Below are 19,889 nucleotides of genomic sequence, written 5' to 3'. Positions count from 1 at the left end.
ACCAGAGCCGGCCTTATGCCGATTAGAGCAAAAGGGTCCAATCGGGCCCCGCGCTATCAGGGGCCCCGCGCCGAAAGAAAAAAAAACCTTTTTTTTTCCTTTAGATATACAAGAAAAAAAATGTATGAAAATAAAAAGTTAAAATTTAATATTTAACTGATGATTAATCTGGGAATGCTGAGCTACTTTTAGTCCAATCGATGGTTTTAAGGAGGTTCCTGAAGCTTTTAGGTAATTTTAAGTTCGTTAAAAGCATTCGGAGTTAAAATTAGCAGAATTCATTTCCAAAACTACTTGTGTCAAACAAATTTCTGGAAAAAAGTTAAATTATCTGTCTAGTTGAACATCTGAAATCAACAATAGCCTTACCGACTGTACCCTTTACTAAGCGGCCAGGAAAAGGTGAACTAGGTAATGGGCCCTCAAAGAACTAATTTTTAATGATTATCATCGATTAGTACTGTGAGTAATCAAGTAAAGGCCCCACCTCAGACCTAACTATCGCATGCATACAAAGCGGAAATTTACCCGAGGCATCCAAATTTTAGGGGCCCAAAAGCTGTTTTTTAAATTCAGTTAATTTTATTTGATTCAAAATTCTTCCGGGAGAGGCATTTGAACCCTTCTCCCTTCTTCACCCAACTGAAACTAAGTTTGAAGACTTCAATTTTTAAAATATTCCGGGGGAAGTCGACCTCCCATCTCTGTCCTATTGCTAACATCATCAAAGACTTAAACTTCGCTTTTAGGTCTTGTAGCATGTGGTACATAACTTTTCTGTCAAAGCACTAAATTGCACATCAAAAACTTCTCGCTGTTAAACTTGTCAAACGTTTTTAAAATTCACCCTCATTCTTTTCCTTTGTCTCAAATTAAATGCAATCATTCTGTAAAGGGCCCAGCCAGAATTCTCCAATCGGGCCCCGCATTCGTTAAGGCCGGCTCTGATACAGACTTCCCAAATTTTACATTCTTTTTTTCAGTGATGGTAAATGCATAAAAGTTTAATGTGAAAAAACAAATAGTGCAAAAAAAAAAAAAAAAATTAAAAAAAAAGTTTTTTGAAAGTTGAACTTGCACTTTTTTTTTTACATGCAGCTAGTAAAATTTATAACACTGATTTGGGTGTTTATTATCAAATCAGCACTAGTTTTTTGCACGTTAAAATTTTCCCAAATTGGCAACTATGATCTAATCAAGGTTGTCACACATATTTCACTGCATATAATCTTGCTACTTTTTCATGAGGATGGCATTTGATTACAGTTGTTAGCACTTTATAATTCATGTTATATGAACTGCAAGGCAAGCAGGTGTGATTGAGTTATAATCGTCTCAATCTCAAGTAAAATAAATTATAGTTTACAAAATAGTTAAAAATATGAACATAATTTTTACATGCAGGCAAGAAGATTTTGTAGGTTAAAATTTTTATTAAATGTGTAGGTTAAAAGTTTGCATTTTGATCCGTCAGTATGAGAATCCGATTTCAGAATACCAAATTTCGGAAGATTCGAAATTCAGAACTTTTTCCTTTAAAGAAACCACAATTAAAAAAATATATATTTAAAAAGATTTTTTTTCTTAGTTTTAAAAGTTTGATATTGTTGATGTTTGGCAGTTACTTGTTGAAAAAACTATTTCAATTCGGCTTTTTTTTTTTTTTTTTAAACGTTTAATGCCACTTGTTATGCGTAAACAAGCGTTTTGCTGTAATTGTGCATCAATCTTTTAACATCCACTTTCTGTTAACGATTTTTTTTCTTCTTATTAGTATGCAATATAAAGCCTGTTGAACAAAAGAACAAGGTTATTTTTAGTAAAAATGATTTATTCGTTGTATTGATCGTCACATTGCATAATAATAAAAAGCAACGTCTGCAGACTATATGCTGCTGCAAATTATCTCTGACTTTTGTTTTTGCATAATGCATACTTGCCAACTGTACTGTTTTTAACGGCAGACTCCCGTTTTTTGCTTCCATTTTCCCGTTTTTTACGATTTTCTCCCGTTTTTTCAGTCAATCATCAAAAAGTTTCACTTTTTTCTCAATAGATGGCGCTCTTTTCTAGTTTAGGAATGTCAGGGAATAAGAATTTTTCCTATTAATAATTCATTTAGTAAAAATAAATTTTTTGGATGCTATCGACATTGCATGTTCAACGAAGCACGTGCTTTGCCGAAAATTTCAGCAAATTTCAATCCTTTTGCATCTTGAAAATATTTCAATTATTTTGAAAGTTTGAAGTTATTTTAACATGTGCTACCCTACACCTACTTATTTTATATTTTATTTTCAGTATATATTGATTTTTTTTTTTTTCGAATTGTACCAGATTTTAGTAATTAAATTTTTGTAGCTACTTTTTTCGGTAGGGACAAGGGAATGTACGAAATTTTAAGCCAATTTAGTCCTTATCATTTGGTTTATTCATTTACAATATATTTTTCTTGCTGTTACCAATTAGCTTACATCTGTGAAAAATCCGAATTTCACTTTAAATTTAGTATTCATGTTATTTTAAAGCATAATTTAATAATTTTGTTGTGAAGATATGTCACTGGTGAATCACCTATATACCTGTAGTGGAATCTCCTGTTTTTTTTTCTTTGAAGGTTGGCAGGTATGATTAATGAAGTAAACTTTCATTCAGATTGATCAAAAAATAAAAGAGTTTTAGCACAAACATTAGCAAAACTGGGTAAACCATGAAAAATACAGCATGACAGGAGAAGTTTTCACTATTTTTTGATTCCCAAATCTGGAAAATTCAGAAATTCAAAAAGGTCGTGGTCTCAAGCATTTCGGATTCAGGATCCCATGTTGTACCTTTAGTAAATCCTTTTTCTAATAATGAATTATGCACTTAACTCATGCTTTAGTATAAATTTGGATCCAAAGAACTAAAGTTAAGATTGAAAAAAATATATAATTTTAATGAACTTCTGTTTCTGCTTTTTTTTCTGCTTTCTGCTGCTTTTCTGCTTTTTTTTTTTTCTTCATATTTGCTTTCCAAATTTTCTATTTATATTCTTTGCTTTTGGTTATTTTTAGGATGACATTACTCCAGATATGGAAAGATCACTACAACATCTCAGCTTAGATGTGCCTGATGAAATTGTTGCATTTTTGCCCAGTATGCAGAAAAAACAAAATGGGAGGGATCAACCAGCATCTGCTAATAAATATAGTTTATCACATTCACAGACTCTCGATATTCAAAACATATTTGTCTAAAGCAGTGGTGCCTAACCTTTTTTTACCCCAGGGCCTCAACTCATATGAAGATAAATTTCAGGGACCTGAACACATATAAAATTGAAATACATTTAAACATTAACCAGATAACAAAGGGAAAGGAAAGGAAATTACAATTTCAAAAATATTTGCTGTCATTATTTGATTCTTGTTTAATAAATGTTTTTCATAAACCATTTTTTGAATACGTGAAATACACCGCCAGCTCAGTCATTTCCAGCCGAGGACTGCAGTTTCGTGCTAATCCAGCTCAGTCATTTCCAGCCGAGGACTGCAGTTTCGTGCTAATAAGCACAAAACTGCAGTCCTCGGCTGGAAATGACTGAGCTGGCGGTGTATTTCACGTATTTCTGCCTTAGCCCTGGCTATAGGGCGGTAACATACTGAACATTTTTTGAATACTTAAAATACTTAAAATACACCACCAGCTCAGTTTTTCATCCGAGGACTGCAGTTTCATGCTTTTTAGCACTTATCAGCCCGGAATAAGAATCACATGAGCTGGAGGCAAAAAACCTCTTAAGGGAACCAAGAGAGCCAAACAAACTGGTAGCTAATGTAGAATTAGCACACCAGATGTGTTACTGCAGCAATGGTGCGGTTCAACTCAAAGATTGATGGCAAATCATGGTATTTTGCAGTAAGTTACCGCCCTAAGCCAGGGCTAAGGCAGAAATACTTAAAATACACCACCAGCTCAGTTTTTCATCCGAGGACTGCAGTTTCATGCTTTTTAGCACTCATCAGCCTGGAAAACCTTTGAGTTGAACCGCTCCATTGCTGCGGTCACTCATCTGGTGTGCTAATTCTACATTAGCTACCAGTTTGTTTGCTCTCTTGGCTGCCTTAAGAGGTTTTTCGCCTCCAGCTCATGTGATTCCTATTACGGGCTGATGAGTGCTAAAAAGCATGAAACTGCAGTCCTCAGACGAAAAACTGAGCTGGTGGTGTATTTTAAGTATTTCTGCCTTAGCCCTGGCTTAGGGCGGTAACTTACTGCATTTTTTGAATATTTATCTACAAAATTCTTTCTTAATGCCCATTAAGGATAATCAGCTGTTTTGAAATGTTCCAGAGCATAGTTTTTTATTCATAACATGGAACAAAACATTGACAGCCCCATATGAACCTCCAACTGTAGGTTGGGTCTAATGTATCTTTCAAATTAGTTTCTAATACAACATTGAGTTTGGTTGTAGTGGATTATGATAGATATAGTGCTCAGAAGGAAGTTTTTTAAAATCTTTTTGAATTTTTTTTTTCTATATGCGTCTTATTATTTTGAGAATATAGATTATAAGAAGAATTTCCCAGACTGGTCCTTAATGGAAATAAGCTATTTAAATCACCATGCAATACAATTGTTCAGTAAATTACCGGCTCATTAGCCAGGGCTAAAGCAGATATACATGAAATACACCGCCAGCTCAGTCATTTCCAGCCGAGAACTGCAGTTTCGTGCTTATCAGCACTCATCAGCCCGGCATAGGAAAGTGACTGAGCCGGAGATGGAAAACCTCTTAAGGAAGCCAAGAGTGCCAAACAAACTGGTGGCTAATATAGAATTAGCACAGACCAGATGAGTGACCGAAGCAATGGTTCGGTTCAACTCGAAGATTGAAGGCAAGGCAAGGTATATTCAGTAAATTACCGGCCCATTTGCCAGGGCTAAAGCAGATATACATTGGTCTGTGCTAATTCTATATTAGCTACCAGTTTGTTTGGCACTCTTGGCTTCCTTAAGAGGTTTTCCATCTCCAGCTCAGTCACTTTCCTATGCCGAGTTGATAAGTGCTAATAAGCACGAAACTGCAGTCCTCGGATGGAAATGACCGAGCTGGCGGTGTATTTCATGCAATACAATTGTGTTTACTATGAAACACAACATAATTATTGTAATAGATTGGCTACAGTTCGGCAGTTTATCTCAGATTGAACTTGTTTCTGAATAAAATTCATATAAAGTGCTTTTTTTTCCTCCTTCAAAATTGCAATTAGTACATAAAAACTTATATAAACACTTGAATTATGGGATGAGTCATTTTGACCCCAAGCAAACTTCATTCATTAACTGCTCTTTTATATTTTCACTAATATCTTAATCCTTTCTTGACTTTTCCGAAATCATTGTGCTGTGTGATATAGCTTTGAAGAAATGATTTTATTTATTTATTTATTTATTTTTTTGAATGCAATTTGGAAGGTTATACCTGGAATTACAGCAGGTGTCATTTTGTTCCTGTTCAGAAAAAAGAAGTGTTAATATATGTTTCATCGTGATAGATATTCCTTCTGTAAACTATATTTGTTTGTGCCAACTAAGGAAAGAACAAAAAAAAAAGTAAAACATATTTCCTAAACAGGGCCCAATATAGGCTGATTTTGCTACCGTTTTTCGGTACCTTCACAAAAATCTTATTTTGAAATCGGTACTTTCACAAAAATCAAGCAATAAAATCAGGTAGCTTCACAAAAACATCGAAAATTTCACAAAAATTCGCATTTTAAAATATAAAATTTGTTTCTCTGTTTAAAACAAAATTTACTTATAACATAAAATTCTAAGCAGGTTTATATGAACAATCGCTTAAATAGCAACCTTTTTGTGGTATTTTTACTCATTTTTAGCTGTTTCTCGCCAAAGTGTATTTATGCAATGTTATCGCAATCTTTCAACATCTGTTTTGGGAAACCGTTTTTCTCATAATTTCCAATATTGTACACAGTACATAGCCCATTAAGCTGAAATTACGATGGTATTTTTGGTACTTCTTAGGTTTTTAGTTCCCCCCCCCTCCCCAAAACAAAAAACCTGTTAAAAATAATACTAGATGACATTTACACTTTTCAAACTAAAATTTCACTTGTTCTACTTCTCTTTTACAAAAATTAGGATGCCTCTAAAAGTTCACAAAAACAATGCTGATAAAAACAAACTTTCTCAAAAATAGAATGATGCAATACTTTCACAAAAATAGAATGATGCAATACTTTCACAAAAATAGGTAGTGAGAAAAATATCCTGGAATGGCCCCTGCTAAAGAAACGAGAACAGAAAATATATTATGCATCACTGAATGACTAGGATTTGCTTCTTATTCATAATTATTTTTCTAAAATAGTTTGTTTTATTTACATGATTTTTCGTAAAAACATATTGATGGCTCATAAAAGTGGGCTCAGGGAAGATGAAATTTTATGTTTAGCAGAAGAATACAGAGGAATACATACTGAGTAATAACAAACCTGTTCTCGCTATAAGTTGATTTATGCTGGTGCAAGATTAGTCAGTAGAGCACAGAAAAAGAAAGAAATGTCAAATAAAGAAATGTAAGAGTAAAAAAAAAACTTAATGTTTTTTGACACTAAGATATCTGAAATTCAATTCTGTACACAGAAAATTAGAAAGACTAAAAATTGCTGTGCAGATGAATAATCTTGAAAGTACATTTATTTTTTGTTTTGACTATTAGTTAAAGTTACCAATTTAAGTAGTTGAGTTCAAAAACTGTTTTATTTGTTTTATGATGAAACATTCATTTATTTTATCGTAGATTTCTAAAATGCAATTTAATGAAACTGAAACAATGCGATCTCATTTTAAAAGATATTTTTAATACTTCATTATATGGACTGAAAACTTCTCTATCCTCTAAAACGAGTGATTATTATCAATTAGTTTATTTTAACTTCAATTTTAAAAATATGACACTATGTAGGAAACTATGGCAGTTTCTTTTGGGAGGGTCAAAATGACCCCCGCCGTATTTCTAGATATACAAATACTGCTGTAATTCTAGTGTTAATTTATATGTTTTTATAATTTTGATTCCTAGTGCAGTAGATATTTTGTGCCAACCTGCGTAATTTGTTTGCCAAGGTTTAAATAGTTACAAATTTATTTATATTGTTGATACAAAAAATATTTGCCTCTATTTATAAAGAGTTTGTAAAAGATTTTATTGTATGTATATTGAATTGTTTATCTTTTAAATTCCATGTAAATATTCTATTCCATCTTTTATATTGATGCTCAACATAAAGTAGAAATGAATCTTATTGATTCTAGTGAAGGATATAAAAATGTTCTAATATTCAGGTACACACGACATAAATCAGGGTTGGCAAAAACCCATGGACCCAGGGTTTTTTGGGTTTTTTTAAATAAAACCCAAAAAACCCAACTAAAGCTGGGTTTTTTTAAAGAAATGTGGATTTTTTTGTCTTTTTTTAGGGAAAATGTGGGGTACTTGTAGCATATTGTATAGTAAGTATATGGACAAAGCAAAAAAATTGTCTTGGTAAAAAAAAGCTGGAAAATTAAGCGTTTTCTGAAGAAAAGAAAAAAAGATGACGAAACCCAAGAATGGTGAAGTTTCAGATTTTTTAGTTTCCATGATTACCAACAGTTAAGGCAAAGTTACTTCTCGAGTGATAAAATCTATTGTTCGTTTGTAATTACTACTTTTTTTTTTTTTTTTTGCATTTTACTTTGTTGTATTTCATTTTGCAGTGCAAAACTACTGTAGAACCTCAAGTAATTTAAATCCCTTTTTACTGAATTCAAGCTTAATCAAGACATTTCTTCGAATTTTATGTTCCCTGTTTTCCTATTTCTGTGTACAGAGTAAGAAATATTAAACTTTTTCGTAAGATAATGAAAATACTGTACATCCTATTCCATTTTCTGTATGACCGTTTGCGAACCTGTTAATTTCTAAAAAATATACTTTGTTTATTCGAGATTTGTGACTTGTTGGTTTGCAGAAAATAATTGACATGAAAGCCTTTTAGCTAGAGTAGTTTCCTCTGTACAATCTAGAAATATTAAGAAAATGAGACGTGACAGGATTTAGTCAAGATAATTTGGTTTATTTATTGACCAGTTAAAGAAAAAAGTTAAATATAATTATTTAAAATCTTTGAAGTATTTTTTAATGCTGTTAAGAGTTAAGAAATACTATTAAAGTTCAAAATTAATTTTTTATATTGGCTGTGGTGAAGAACAAATAAAAAAGAAGTTTAAATTGTGAAAGTATTTAAATTAATTATTTTTTGTAAAAACTTCTCGGAAAATTTAAAAAAACCCAAAAGTGGGCTAAATAATGGTTTTTTTTAAATGGATTTTTTCAAAAAAACCCATTGGGTCCAATCCGGCCAACCCTGACATAAACACATGTATGAGGTTGTATGTGTATGGCTACTGAATGCTTGTTACATAGAAAGTTTTGTATAAATATATGGCAGCAAAATACTATTGTGTAAAAAATGAAGTGTAGTATCTGCAAATTTTTCATTTTTTACACTTTTTCATCGTCATTTAGCTTTATTGTACAAACTAGCTTACTTGGTTTCCACTGAAAATAAAGTGTGAAGATAATGTATGTAAAATTCCAACATTTCCCTATTGCTAGTGGGGTATCTAAAATATGTTTCTTTAAATATATCAAAATTCATTTCTGCAAATATTGTACCACCTGGCTGTTTAGTAACTGGGATGATATTCACTGTTACTAAGCATTCAATGTCTGTCAATTATTTTAAATCATCTCCTACATGAGAAATGCTACAGGTTGCTATTCACTTCTTATCCAAACCATATAATTTCCCATCTCACAGGGGGGGAAAACATGTTCTCAAATTTATAAATGTTATTTACCTTTTTCCACTTTTTTATATTTGTTGTGAGTTGTAGATTGTATGGCTGTTTCATATCGATGACTAGACTCCCTATTGCTAGTGGGGTATCTAAAATATGTTTCTTTAAATATATAAAAATTCATTTCTGCAGATATTGTACCATCCCATGGCAACACTCTATGATTCCCTCCCCCCCCCCCCGTTATCAATTTAGTTTTTACCTGGCTCTTTAGTAACTGGGATCATATTCAGTTACTAAGCATTCAATGTCTGTCAATTATTTTAAATCATCTCCTACATGAGAAATGCTACAGGTTGCTATTCACTTCTTATCCAAACTATATAATTTCCCATCTCACAGGGGGGTAAAACATGTTCTCAAATTTATAAATGTTATTTACCTTTTTCCACTTTTTCTTATTTGTTGTGAGTTGTAGATTGTATGGCTGTTTCATATTGATGACTAGACTCCCTATTGCTAGTGGGGTATCTAAAATATGTTTCTTTAAATATATCAAAATTCATTTCTGCAGATATTGTACCATCCTATGGCAACACTCTATGATTCCCTCCCCCGCCCCCCCCCCCGTTATCAATTTAGTTTTTACCTGGCTGTTTAGTAACTGGGATCATATTCAGTTACTAAGCATTCAATGTCTGTCAATTATTTTAAATCATCTCCTACATGAGAAATGCTAGAGGTTGCTATTCACTTCTTATCCAAACTATATAATTTCCCATCTCACAGGGGGGAAACCTTTTCTCAAATTTATAAATGTTATTTACCTTTTTCCACTTTTTCATATTTGTTGTATGGCTGTTTCATATCGATGACTAGACTCCCTATTGCTAGTGGGGTATCTAAAATATGTTTTTTTAAATATATCAAAATTCATTTCTGCAGATATTGTACCATCCTATGGCAGAATACAACACTATGACCCCCCCCCCCCCCCTCGGTTATCAGTTGAGTTTTTACCTGGCTGTTTAGTAACTGGGATCATATTCACTGTTACTAAGCATTCAATGTCTGTCAATTATTTTAAATCATCTCCTACATGAGAAATGCTACAGGTTGCTATTCACTTCTTATCCAAACTATATAATTTCCCATCTCACAGGGGGGGAAAACATGTTCTCAAATTTATAAATGTTATTTACCTTTTTCCACTTTTTCATATTTGTTGTATGGCTGTTTCATATCGATGACTAGACACTCCAATTGTTTTGAGCAATGCTGTAAGTAACGCATACACTGCTACGTTGCCCCTAAGCATTTCTTAAAGATAACTGCCAGTTTCTTGCTACTTTGTATATATCTAACTCACAGTATATAATAAAACTATTTTGAAAAAGAGGAAAAAAACAGCTATTGCATTACAGTATTTTGTCATTTCATTTTATTGAATGTGTTTGTCATTTTTGTCACTGGATTGAAAATAAAAACTGGAGAGCAGAGATTACATCGGAAATTTTCAGGACAGATCCCAACAGACCTTCATAGCTTAGGTGGCCTTACGACTGCAATAATACAATTGCACTACACTTCACTCTGCAAGGCAATTTCTTACAATGTAACTTCCATAAAAAGATTGAGGAACTTTATTATAGTCTAAAGTACTTTTCAAATAATTAAGATTTTTGTAGACAAAATCATTTCTGTTGCAGATACAGTGAAACCTCAATAAGTAGTCGACTGTTTAAGTGATCACTCCGTTTGAGTGGTCGTTTTTCTTTGGTCCCAACAAGGTCTTATTCACAGTAATGTAAAATGATCCTCCTTTACTGATCACCAAATTTAATTTTACCCGGTTAACTAGTCACTCAAAAATTGTTTTCTAAAATTCCTTTTCCTTATCGGATCTTAGACAATAGTGTCGGACTTAGTTGAAAGGCTGTTTGATATTAATTTTTCCTTGAAATCTCGATCCTCGGTTCTGGTCATTCTAAGCATACTTCTTGCTGTGACTCTGCCAAGTGCCGAGAATATGAATCTAACTCCTTCCAGCAAGACAGACAAAATTTAATACCTGGAAAAAGCTGGTAATTATTTAACATCCGTTTACAAGGAACAACAAACACAAAATTTAAAGCTTGATGTATGTTAGAAGAGATGGTTCTTTTCCGTAAGCAACAACTTCATCAGTCAGCGTTGAAAAATTGTATTAATGTACCGTAACTACATTAAAATAAGTTGTTGTTATTAAGTAATGTATAAGTAAGAGAAAATAAAACAAAGTAACTATCATTAGTATTTTTCCTCCTTTTTAAAATTTTCACTAATTTATAGACATTGATTACATAAGCTATTGTTTTTCTCACAGAATTCTACTGCTAGTCATGAATATTTGTAAGGCTTTTTTTTTCTTCCTTAATTTCCCACTCCACATAAGTAGTCACTACACATAAGTGGTCAAAAATGTTTGGTCCCTTGAGTGACGACTTAACGAGGTTTTACTGTAATACAGAAAAATTTGAAAGCCAAACAAATACTGTGGAAATATGAAGGGCAAATCAAATACAGAAAGTATGTAGTAACTCACTCATTCTTCTTCATCAGCACAACAGCCTGGTGCAGGCCAATGCTTTCTCCGTCTGCTTCCTCCAGGCGATACGACACATTGCCAGGTTTCTCCACCTGTTCACTCCCGAAATTTTTAGGTCCTTCTCAACACTATCCAGCCACCTTGTTGCTGGTCTTCCCCATCTCCATGCACCCTCAATCTTCGAAAAAGTTAGCTTTTTAACCGGGTCCAGATCTGCACGCCTAAATACATTCCCTAGCCATCTGATTCTGTTGGCTTTAATTACTCTTAAGATGTTGGGTTGTCTGTATTTACGGTATACTTCAAAGTTATATAAACTTCTCCAAGCATCATTTTCCTTTACTGCTCCAAAAATTGACCGAAGGACCTTTCTGTCAAAAATGAGATGTCTGTTTTCCTCTGTTTTATAAATTGCCCATGTCTCACTACCGTATAAAATGATCGGTCTTATGAGAGTTTTGTATAGGTTTATTTTTGTATTAATGGAAAGAAGCTTAGAATTTAATTGGCTCTTTAAGCCAAAGTAGCATCTATTTGCCATCAAAATTCGGTTTCCAATTTCAACTTTAAACTCATTCTTACTAGTAATAAGCGTACCCAAGTATTTAAACTAGGTGACTCCTTCAAAAGTATAGTTTCCAATATTAAGCGGCTGCACATCATGTATTCTAGTGCTTGCAACCAAAAACTTAGTTTTTTCCTCGTTTACAGCCAAGCCCAACTCCTTGGCAGCGCTCTCAAGGGCAACAAATGCCTCAACCACATCCTATTTTCTTCGCCCAACGATATCAATATCGGCCGCGTATGCCAATATCTGTATAGTTCTCTGCAGGATTATGCTTCTAGTGTTGACTCGCTCATTAGGCCTACAATTTTTAATGTTTACGTTTTTTGCAACCTCGATACTTTTTTGATGGTTCTGAACCAATTGAAGAAGACACCGTCTCTGCTCTTTGTCTATAGTAATAGTCTTAGCAAACGCTTCCATAAGGACCATGCCATGCTCTGCATTGTCCTTCACAACTCTCAGTTTCTTTAGTAGCTTGAAGCCTTGCTGGTAGCTATCTTGAAGTTCCCAATGATCAACTTGCAGAAACTCCCATTCAGTGTATAATAGGCTGAAAAACATGTTAGTGTTTTTCGTCATCAGTTCATCAATATCTTCCTTTTGAAATTTTGCGTACTTTAGTGGTTCATCCACACCGTCTTGTTCATGAAAGCTTTGACTATCTCTCGTTTTTCCCCCACTGAAACATCTGAATCAAAGAAAGCTAGTGCAACAAGATGGTCATTGAGATACCAAAGATACTGAATTAGTTTTTCGATGGCCACAGCTGATATTTCTGAGTATTCCTCTTTCCATGCAACAAGACGCTGAAGAAGTTCCAAATCATTTCTTGATGCTTGTGCAGGAAGTGGTGCTGTAAACTAAGTTCTCAGGTAGTCCTTCACAATAAAGATACAGATGTTACGAATACCTTTGCTTTCTCCTTCTGCAAGTTTGAACTGGTTCTGAAAAATCCACAACTTAAAGCTATGCAGAATCTTAGGTATTATGAAACGCTCCTGGAGCTCAGAAGCGTACACAACGAGAAGGAATTCCTCCCAGAAAAATTACAGCAAGCTTCAGCATGTCCCTGTAATCTTTTCTTGCATGTGGCATATAAGAAGTTGGTTTTGTGCAAATTACATTACCGATTGCTTATCGCTCTGAATAGCTACCAACACCTTAACATTTCTCATTCCAGGTTCAAAATTAGAATGATCTATCGTTGACCATGACTGCTGAAATCACTTGAAAAGCAGCACCGTAAAAAAAAGGGGCTGTTCACGTATCGGCCGTCCGTTCCGTCCATCACGTTTTTTCCTCCCGAAACAGGTTTTCTTTGCTGGTTGCCATGACAGCAAGCCATCTTGGACGGGACCGGTTTTGATCAGAAGAACCTTGATATCTGACGGACGTCAAAAGTAGAACGACATTTCATTGGTTTCCACCAAGCAGCGCGCACTTTCTGGCGGGTGAATTCAGTCACGTGATTGATGCACGGCAACCGTATGTGAATGCTACTCTGCTTTCGTCGGCAGTCCGTCACGTCAAAAAACGGGATGGGCAGGACGGACGGCAGGTAAGTCATGCTTGCCAACTGTACTGTTTTTAACGGGAGACTCCCGTTTTTTGCTTCCATCTCCCGATTTCCCGTTTTTTACGATTTTCTCCCGTTTCTGCAGTTTTTCCAGTCAATCATCAAAAAGTTGCACTTTCTTCTCAGTAGATGGCGCCCTTTTCTATTCTACCAAGGTCAGGGAATAAGAATTTTTCCAAGTTATAACTCATTTAGTAAAAAATAGTTTTTTGAAAGCTTTCCACATTGCATGTTCAACGAAGCACGTGCTTTGCCGAAAATTGCAGCAGATTTCAATCTTTTGGCATCTTGAAAATATTTCAATTATTTTGAAACAGTGAAGTTATTTTAACATGTGCTACCCTATACCTACTTATTTTATATTTTATTTTCATTATATATTGATTTTTTTTTTTCGGATTTTGGTAATTAAAGTTTTGTAGCTAATTTTTGGTAGAGACTGGGGAATGTACGAAACTTTAAGCAAATTCACTCCTTATTATTTTGTTTTTCCTTTTCAGTATATTTTTCTTGCTGCTACCAATTAGCTTACATCTGCGAAAAATCCCCATTTCACTTTAAATTTAGTATTTATGTTATTAAAAAGCATAATTTAATCATCCTGTTGTGAAGATATGTCGCTAGTGAATTACCTATATACCTCTAGAGGAATCTCCTGTTTTTTTTTTTTCTTCGAAGGTTGGCAAGGTAAGTGAACAACCTTAAAGGGTTGGCAAGGTAAGTGGCAAGCGCTAGTGAATTACCTATATACCTCTAGTGGAATCTCCTGTTTTTTTTCTTCGAAGGTTGGCAAGGTAAGTGAACAGCTCTTAAGTCCACCGGACGTGAATGGTCTCATGCATTGCATGAATACCGCAGAAATCAATCTCTAGAATGTGGTTCCGGGAAGCAAAGTAAAGAAGTTGCTTTCCCAGCTTTTGTTCCAAATTCAAACATGCTCCAATTTCAGTACCAGTATTACTGTATGTTGTATCGAAGCACATACCTCGTACATGCTCAGTAAGTTCCCATTTGGCTTATCCATTGAACAGCATTCACCATAGCAATTCCTGATTCTAATTTAGGAACACCCATTAGTTGATCATCAATGTTTGGTCCTGATACTAATACTGGTAAGCGATCCTCCCTTGTTTTTCAGGATATATTTTGCATTAGTTTCTCGTTCCAGTGAACTATCAAGGGGGCTGTAGCCATAGATTGGAAAGTTTTTTCTAAGTTGATGGCTAATTCAGAGCGACTAGTTTGCCTTTGTCTTCTTACGGATGAGTGGCTAAGTGTAAAATCATCCACGTTTTATCCCATACTTTCTATTGTAACATCCACTATCAAAGTGGCTTTTCTGTCACTTATATTGACCCTGTCTAGAATGGAAGCTAGTTTTGATATGATAACTGCCGGCACACTTGTACTAGTGTTCTTTTCTTTCAACTTTTGCACCTTGCCTATTTGAGAAGAATTCTGATAATAATCATAACCTTCACTATCAGCACTTTTTCCAGCTCTGTCGCTGATTGCAGTTACAGTCTTCGTGATCAGTGTCCAACATTTTACACGTACTCCCGCTCAGTGGACATGCAAACTCGATGCTTTTCTCATTCCATTCTAAAAATCTCTGCCATCTTCCTTTTTTCATATTTGAGTTCTTTTTTAGTAAGAGTAGCATCAACTTTCATCTTGCAGCCCTATCGACCTTTTTCTCTTTGTCTAAGAAGAAATTCTCTGTTTTCAGTTTCTGTAATCATGCTCACAGCATGAACATGTGCAATGTCAAACAGGTCGTCCAATGTATCAACAAATGCCTTTTCATTACAACTCTGTTTCACAGTTTCGTTTGTTACTTCTCTGTAGTATTTTTCATTTATCGAAAAGTTTTTCCATCTTCGCAATTGAGTTTTGTTCATCACTAGTAGGAATTCGAGCCTTTGACCAAAATAATAGGGAAGTTGCAACCTTTTAAATGTTCATATTTTGGCTATTGGATATTGTTAATTGATCCTCAAAACTAACAAAATTCACCATCGCCGAATTTTAAAACACCGTGATTGATTTTTAATGAATTTTTAAAAATCCACGCGCAAAAGTGCGCTCTTCTGAAACGTCACGAGCTTACGTCACAGGGCACTAATGGGCAGCCTTCCGCCGAAGATCCCTTGTTTTCGCTAGGGACATTTTGAGCGCGCTGATATTTTTATTTTTTAGAAATTCAATAATCCTTTTGAACACGCTATGGAGGCCGGATTCATTAAAACACAATCTAAATAATCTTCCTCAAGTGACATCAATGATGATATTCGAATATTCCTGAGAGGATGAGAGGTTTAATGTTCCAGAAACGCGAGGCGTTAAATGCGAGGAGATAAGCCTTTTACGTTTCGTCTTCGAAGTCGAATGCACGTTCTTCGGTTTCTCCCCTATGGAAGAGCGCATGACGTCACTTCCTATGCCATTTGACGTCACAAGCGCTTGAACTTTAAAAATTAATTTAAAAAAAACTACTTATCGTATCGCAAAATTTTTTTCACCTATGATGTTCATACATGTTACTCTATCATATAAAAATAAAATTGAAAAATCGAAAACTTCCCTATTCAACTTTTCTTATCACATTTCGTGAACTCTTGCGAATACTCTTTTTAGTGTTTTATGATTATGAAGAAACTTAGTTATTACTTTTCGATTTGATGGGAGTTTACTTCCTTTTATTTCACTTTCTGGTGATGCTCTTAGCAGGTAAAGTGATGTTTTGCTTCTCGTCTCTACACAGGAGGTAGATGAGGGGGATGTCGTTTTTAAACACAGTCTCAAGACAATGAAATAAATGTCATCCCATTTTAGGAAGACGATAGTCGAATGGGCTCATAGCAGGGTTTTCTATCCAAAAGTTATTTCAAGGGAAGATGCAACTACGCGGCAGGGTATGGCAGGGGGTCACCTCACTGTAAGTTATTATTTTGTTTACTGATTGGAGGTAGTTTATGACGTTTTGCTTCTCGTCTCTACACAGGAGGTAGCTAAGGGGGATGTCGTTTTTAAACACAGTCTCAAGACAATGAAATAAATGTCATCCCATTTTAGGAAAACGATAGTCAAATGGGCTCATAGCAAGTTGCAGCAGGGTTTTCCATCCAAAAGTTATTTCAAGGGAAGATGCAACTACGCGGCAGGGTATGGCAGGGGGTCACCTCACTGTAAGTTATAATTTTGTTGACTGATTGGAGATAGTTTATGACGTTTTGCTTCTCGTCTCTACACAGGAGGTAGCTGAGGGGGATGTCGTTTTTAAACACAGTCTCAAGACAATGAAATAAATGTCATCCCATTTTAGGAAAACGATAGTCGAATGGGCTCATAGCAAGTTGCAGCAGGGTTTTCTATCCAAAAGTTATTTCAAGGGAAGATGCAACTACGCGGCAGGCTATGGCAGGGGGTCACCTCACTGTAAGTTATTATTTTATTCAGGGATTGATTTACGGCGGTGCATTCGGGGCCCGGGGCACCAAAGGAAAGGGGGCACCAAATTTCTGTCTTTTTTTTTTGAGCAAAAAGACAGAAAAAAAACCTCCAAAACAGTTTTATGATGGACAATGTGAAGAAGTCATATGAGACTCTAAGCAAAGTTTCAAGGTTTCCTGTTTTTATGTAATCTGTGATAATTTGATTACGAAACTAAAATTCAGAATGTCAGCCTTTGATGGCATATTAAAGAAATTTTCTTGCTTGTTTGAATGGTACAAGCAAAATATTCGAGAAAGTGCAAAAGATCTTTAAAAATCTTACTCCTGTGGTTTGGAGGAATCTTTTCCTGGTGAATTTATTCATATTAGTTCAATCATCGGAAAAGAAAGTTCAGTCACCGAAAAGTTAAAAAAAATCCATAAACTTGGTAAATAGATACTTTTGCCATATATACAGCCCAGAAATTGTTTTTGACTTTGCCAATCTCCAATTGTAGTGGAGAACGATCATTTTCGCTATTGAAGAGAACTAGTGTCCTTTGCGTACTCTCATTTCTGATATAAATTATCTTCATTAGCTCTATTATCAATAGAAGGAAGTTTGACCGCAAAACTTGGTTATAAGGACATTATAGATGAATTCATTACAAAAAAAAAAAAAACAAACAAAAAAAAAAAAAACAAAGAAGAAAACGAAGGGACGCAGAAAGCACATTATTATTTACCTTAACCATTTGTATCATAGTTTCTCCATCTACGACTGTAAAAAATTTTCTTACATGAAAATCAGGAATTTATTTTAGATTTATATTAAATGATTTCTTTGCAAAACATTTTAACTGTTAACTTTTTTCGTATGAAATCGATATTTTAAAGTTTTCTTTCTATCAAAATAATATCCAAAAATTACCTTCATATTTTTTTTTTGTGTGTGTGTGGGCGGGGGGGGGCACCATATTTGTCAGTGCCCCGGGGAACCCAGGTGTGTAAATCGGTCCCTGATTTTATTGACTGATTGGAGATTGTTTATCGTGTAGAATTAAAAAAAAAAAAAAACTTAGAAATAATTCCCTTTAAATGAAATATTATTTCAGCTAATGGCATAATACGCTATTCTCCATCTATCTAAAGTACTGATTTTCAAGATTTTTATGGTGCTGCGCCACCTTTAAATATTATTCTATTCAAATGAACATTTTCACGCGTCATACTTTTGAACAGTGTTAAAAAAAAAAAAAAAAAAAAAATTTGAATTTTACATCTAATTATGTTTTTCGCAATCACGAGTGTGTGTGTGTGTGTATGTAGGCGTGTGTGCTTGTGTGGGGGGGGGGGTATGTGTGTCTGTGTGTAGGGGTTATGTGTATGTGTGTGTAGGCATATGTGTTTGTGTCTGTGTGCATGCATGAATATGTGGGTAGTTGTGTGTATGTATGTGTAGGTGTCTGTATGTATGCATGTGTTTGTGTGTGTGTAGGTGTCTGTATGTATGTGTTTATGTGTGTATGTGTTTGTGTGTGTGTGTGTAGTTGTGTATGAATGCAACTTGGAGAAGGCTCTCGCTAGAGGAGCAGCATCGTGAGGACCCGGTCGACGATGATGGTGCGGAGGGTGCTGGCGGGAAAATAAAATGATAGCACGCCAAAACAGTCAAGTGAAAGCAATAAGCAATCGTGATTGCTCAAAAAAAAAAAAAAAAAAAAAAAACAGCAGGGTACGGCCAAAGAAATTCAAAAAAAAAAATTTTTTTTTTGAAACACCTTACTGAACAGCATTCTTTATACCAGTATTTTTCAACCTTTTCTCTAATCAAGACCCCTTGTTACCCTACCGAATCCTAAAGGAACCACACACGATAGAAATGATATTTTCGCAACAATTATATTAGGTGAAATGAGATGAATCCGATAGATTTCTTTAATAAATCTAATTACAAGTGGAAAATGATATACGGTAAACTCCTGGTTAATCCGCGGAATAGGGTGGCACGCAGTTAATCGGAAAATTAGGTATAGGTTAACTAGTGTTAGAGGTTGTGGGAATCTTTACTACCGAACGGCACGACCTTGAGGGTCACGGATTTGGACAAAATTCTAGATATAGGTCAATTCCAACTAGATATGAGAGCAGGTATAGCGGTTTAACTACATAGGCCCTAGTTCGGCTGCCACGGTGGTCTAAAGTTGATTATTTGGACCCAGAAATGCAATGGAGTTTCCTTTACAATTACCATTTTTATTGCTTTTACTGCTATTGTACTGCAGTAAGAGTCATTTGCTTGCTTATTTTAGAATTAATTACGTTGAATATCAATTGTTAATACGCGGTTCTCAAATTCAAATTGGCTACTACTTTTAATTTCACTAACTTAAATGCCAAAATAACATAAAGGATATTTATCGTTTGCAAATGAAACTAATTATTTTCGTTTTATGTTAATCGTCTGCTAGTAAAAAGTATTTATCGTTTGCTAATAAAAGCATTTACTTTAACTGGATATTTATCGTCTGCTATCAAAGATATCCTACATTGATACGCAAAATGGGAGAGGAGAAAAAACTCTGATTTATTGCACAATGGCACGCAAAGGAACAAAAATACAAGATCGTTTCGACGTTTCAAATAACTTAGATAATACCCATAAATAAAAGTACATGTTCTCTCTTATACTCAATTTACAAACAAAAGATGCCAAAGGTGACTTGTCATGACATTTTTGAAATCTCGCTTTACTCTGCTTCAACTTTTTCTCTATTAAAAACGTATTTTGGTGGCACATCTATTTTTCTAAACTTAACTCCGATTTCCACAATATTTTAATTAAAAAAAAAAGGCAAATGAAAA

General features: G+C 34.6%; 1 protein-coding gene across 1 annotated transcript in view; it reads left to right on the top strand.

Annotated features, from left to right (window-relative positions):
* Window positions 1–3,292, top strand: part of LOC129233108 (doublecortin domain-containing protein 2-like) — a 66,059-nt gene extending 62,767 nt beyond the window's left edge. Inside the window, exon 7 of the mRNA XM_054867167.1 lies at window positions 3,057–3,292. Within this exon, the coding sequence (XP_054723142.1) occupies window positions 3,057–3,239 (183 nt within the window). The 3' untranslated portion in view covers window positions 3,240–3,292. The remainder of the gene's footprint in view (window positions 1–3,056) is intronic.
* Window positions 3,293–19,889: the final 16,597 nt, after the last annotated feature.

Source organism: Uloborus diversus, unplaced genomic scaffold (assembly GCF_026930045.1).
Source record: "Uloborus diversus isolate 005 unplaced genomic scaffold, Udiv.v.3.1 scaffold_17, whole genome shotgun sequence".
Taxonomy (NCBI): Eukaryota; Metazoa; Arthropoda; class Arachnida; order Araneae; family Uloboridae; genus Uloborus; species Uloborus diversus.
The sequence above is the reverse complement of the archived record's forward strand: the minus strand, read 5'-3'. Positions and strand labels throughout refer to the sequence as shown.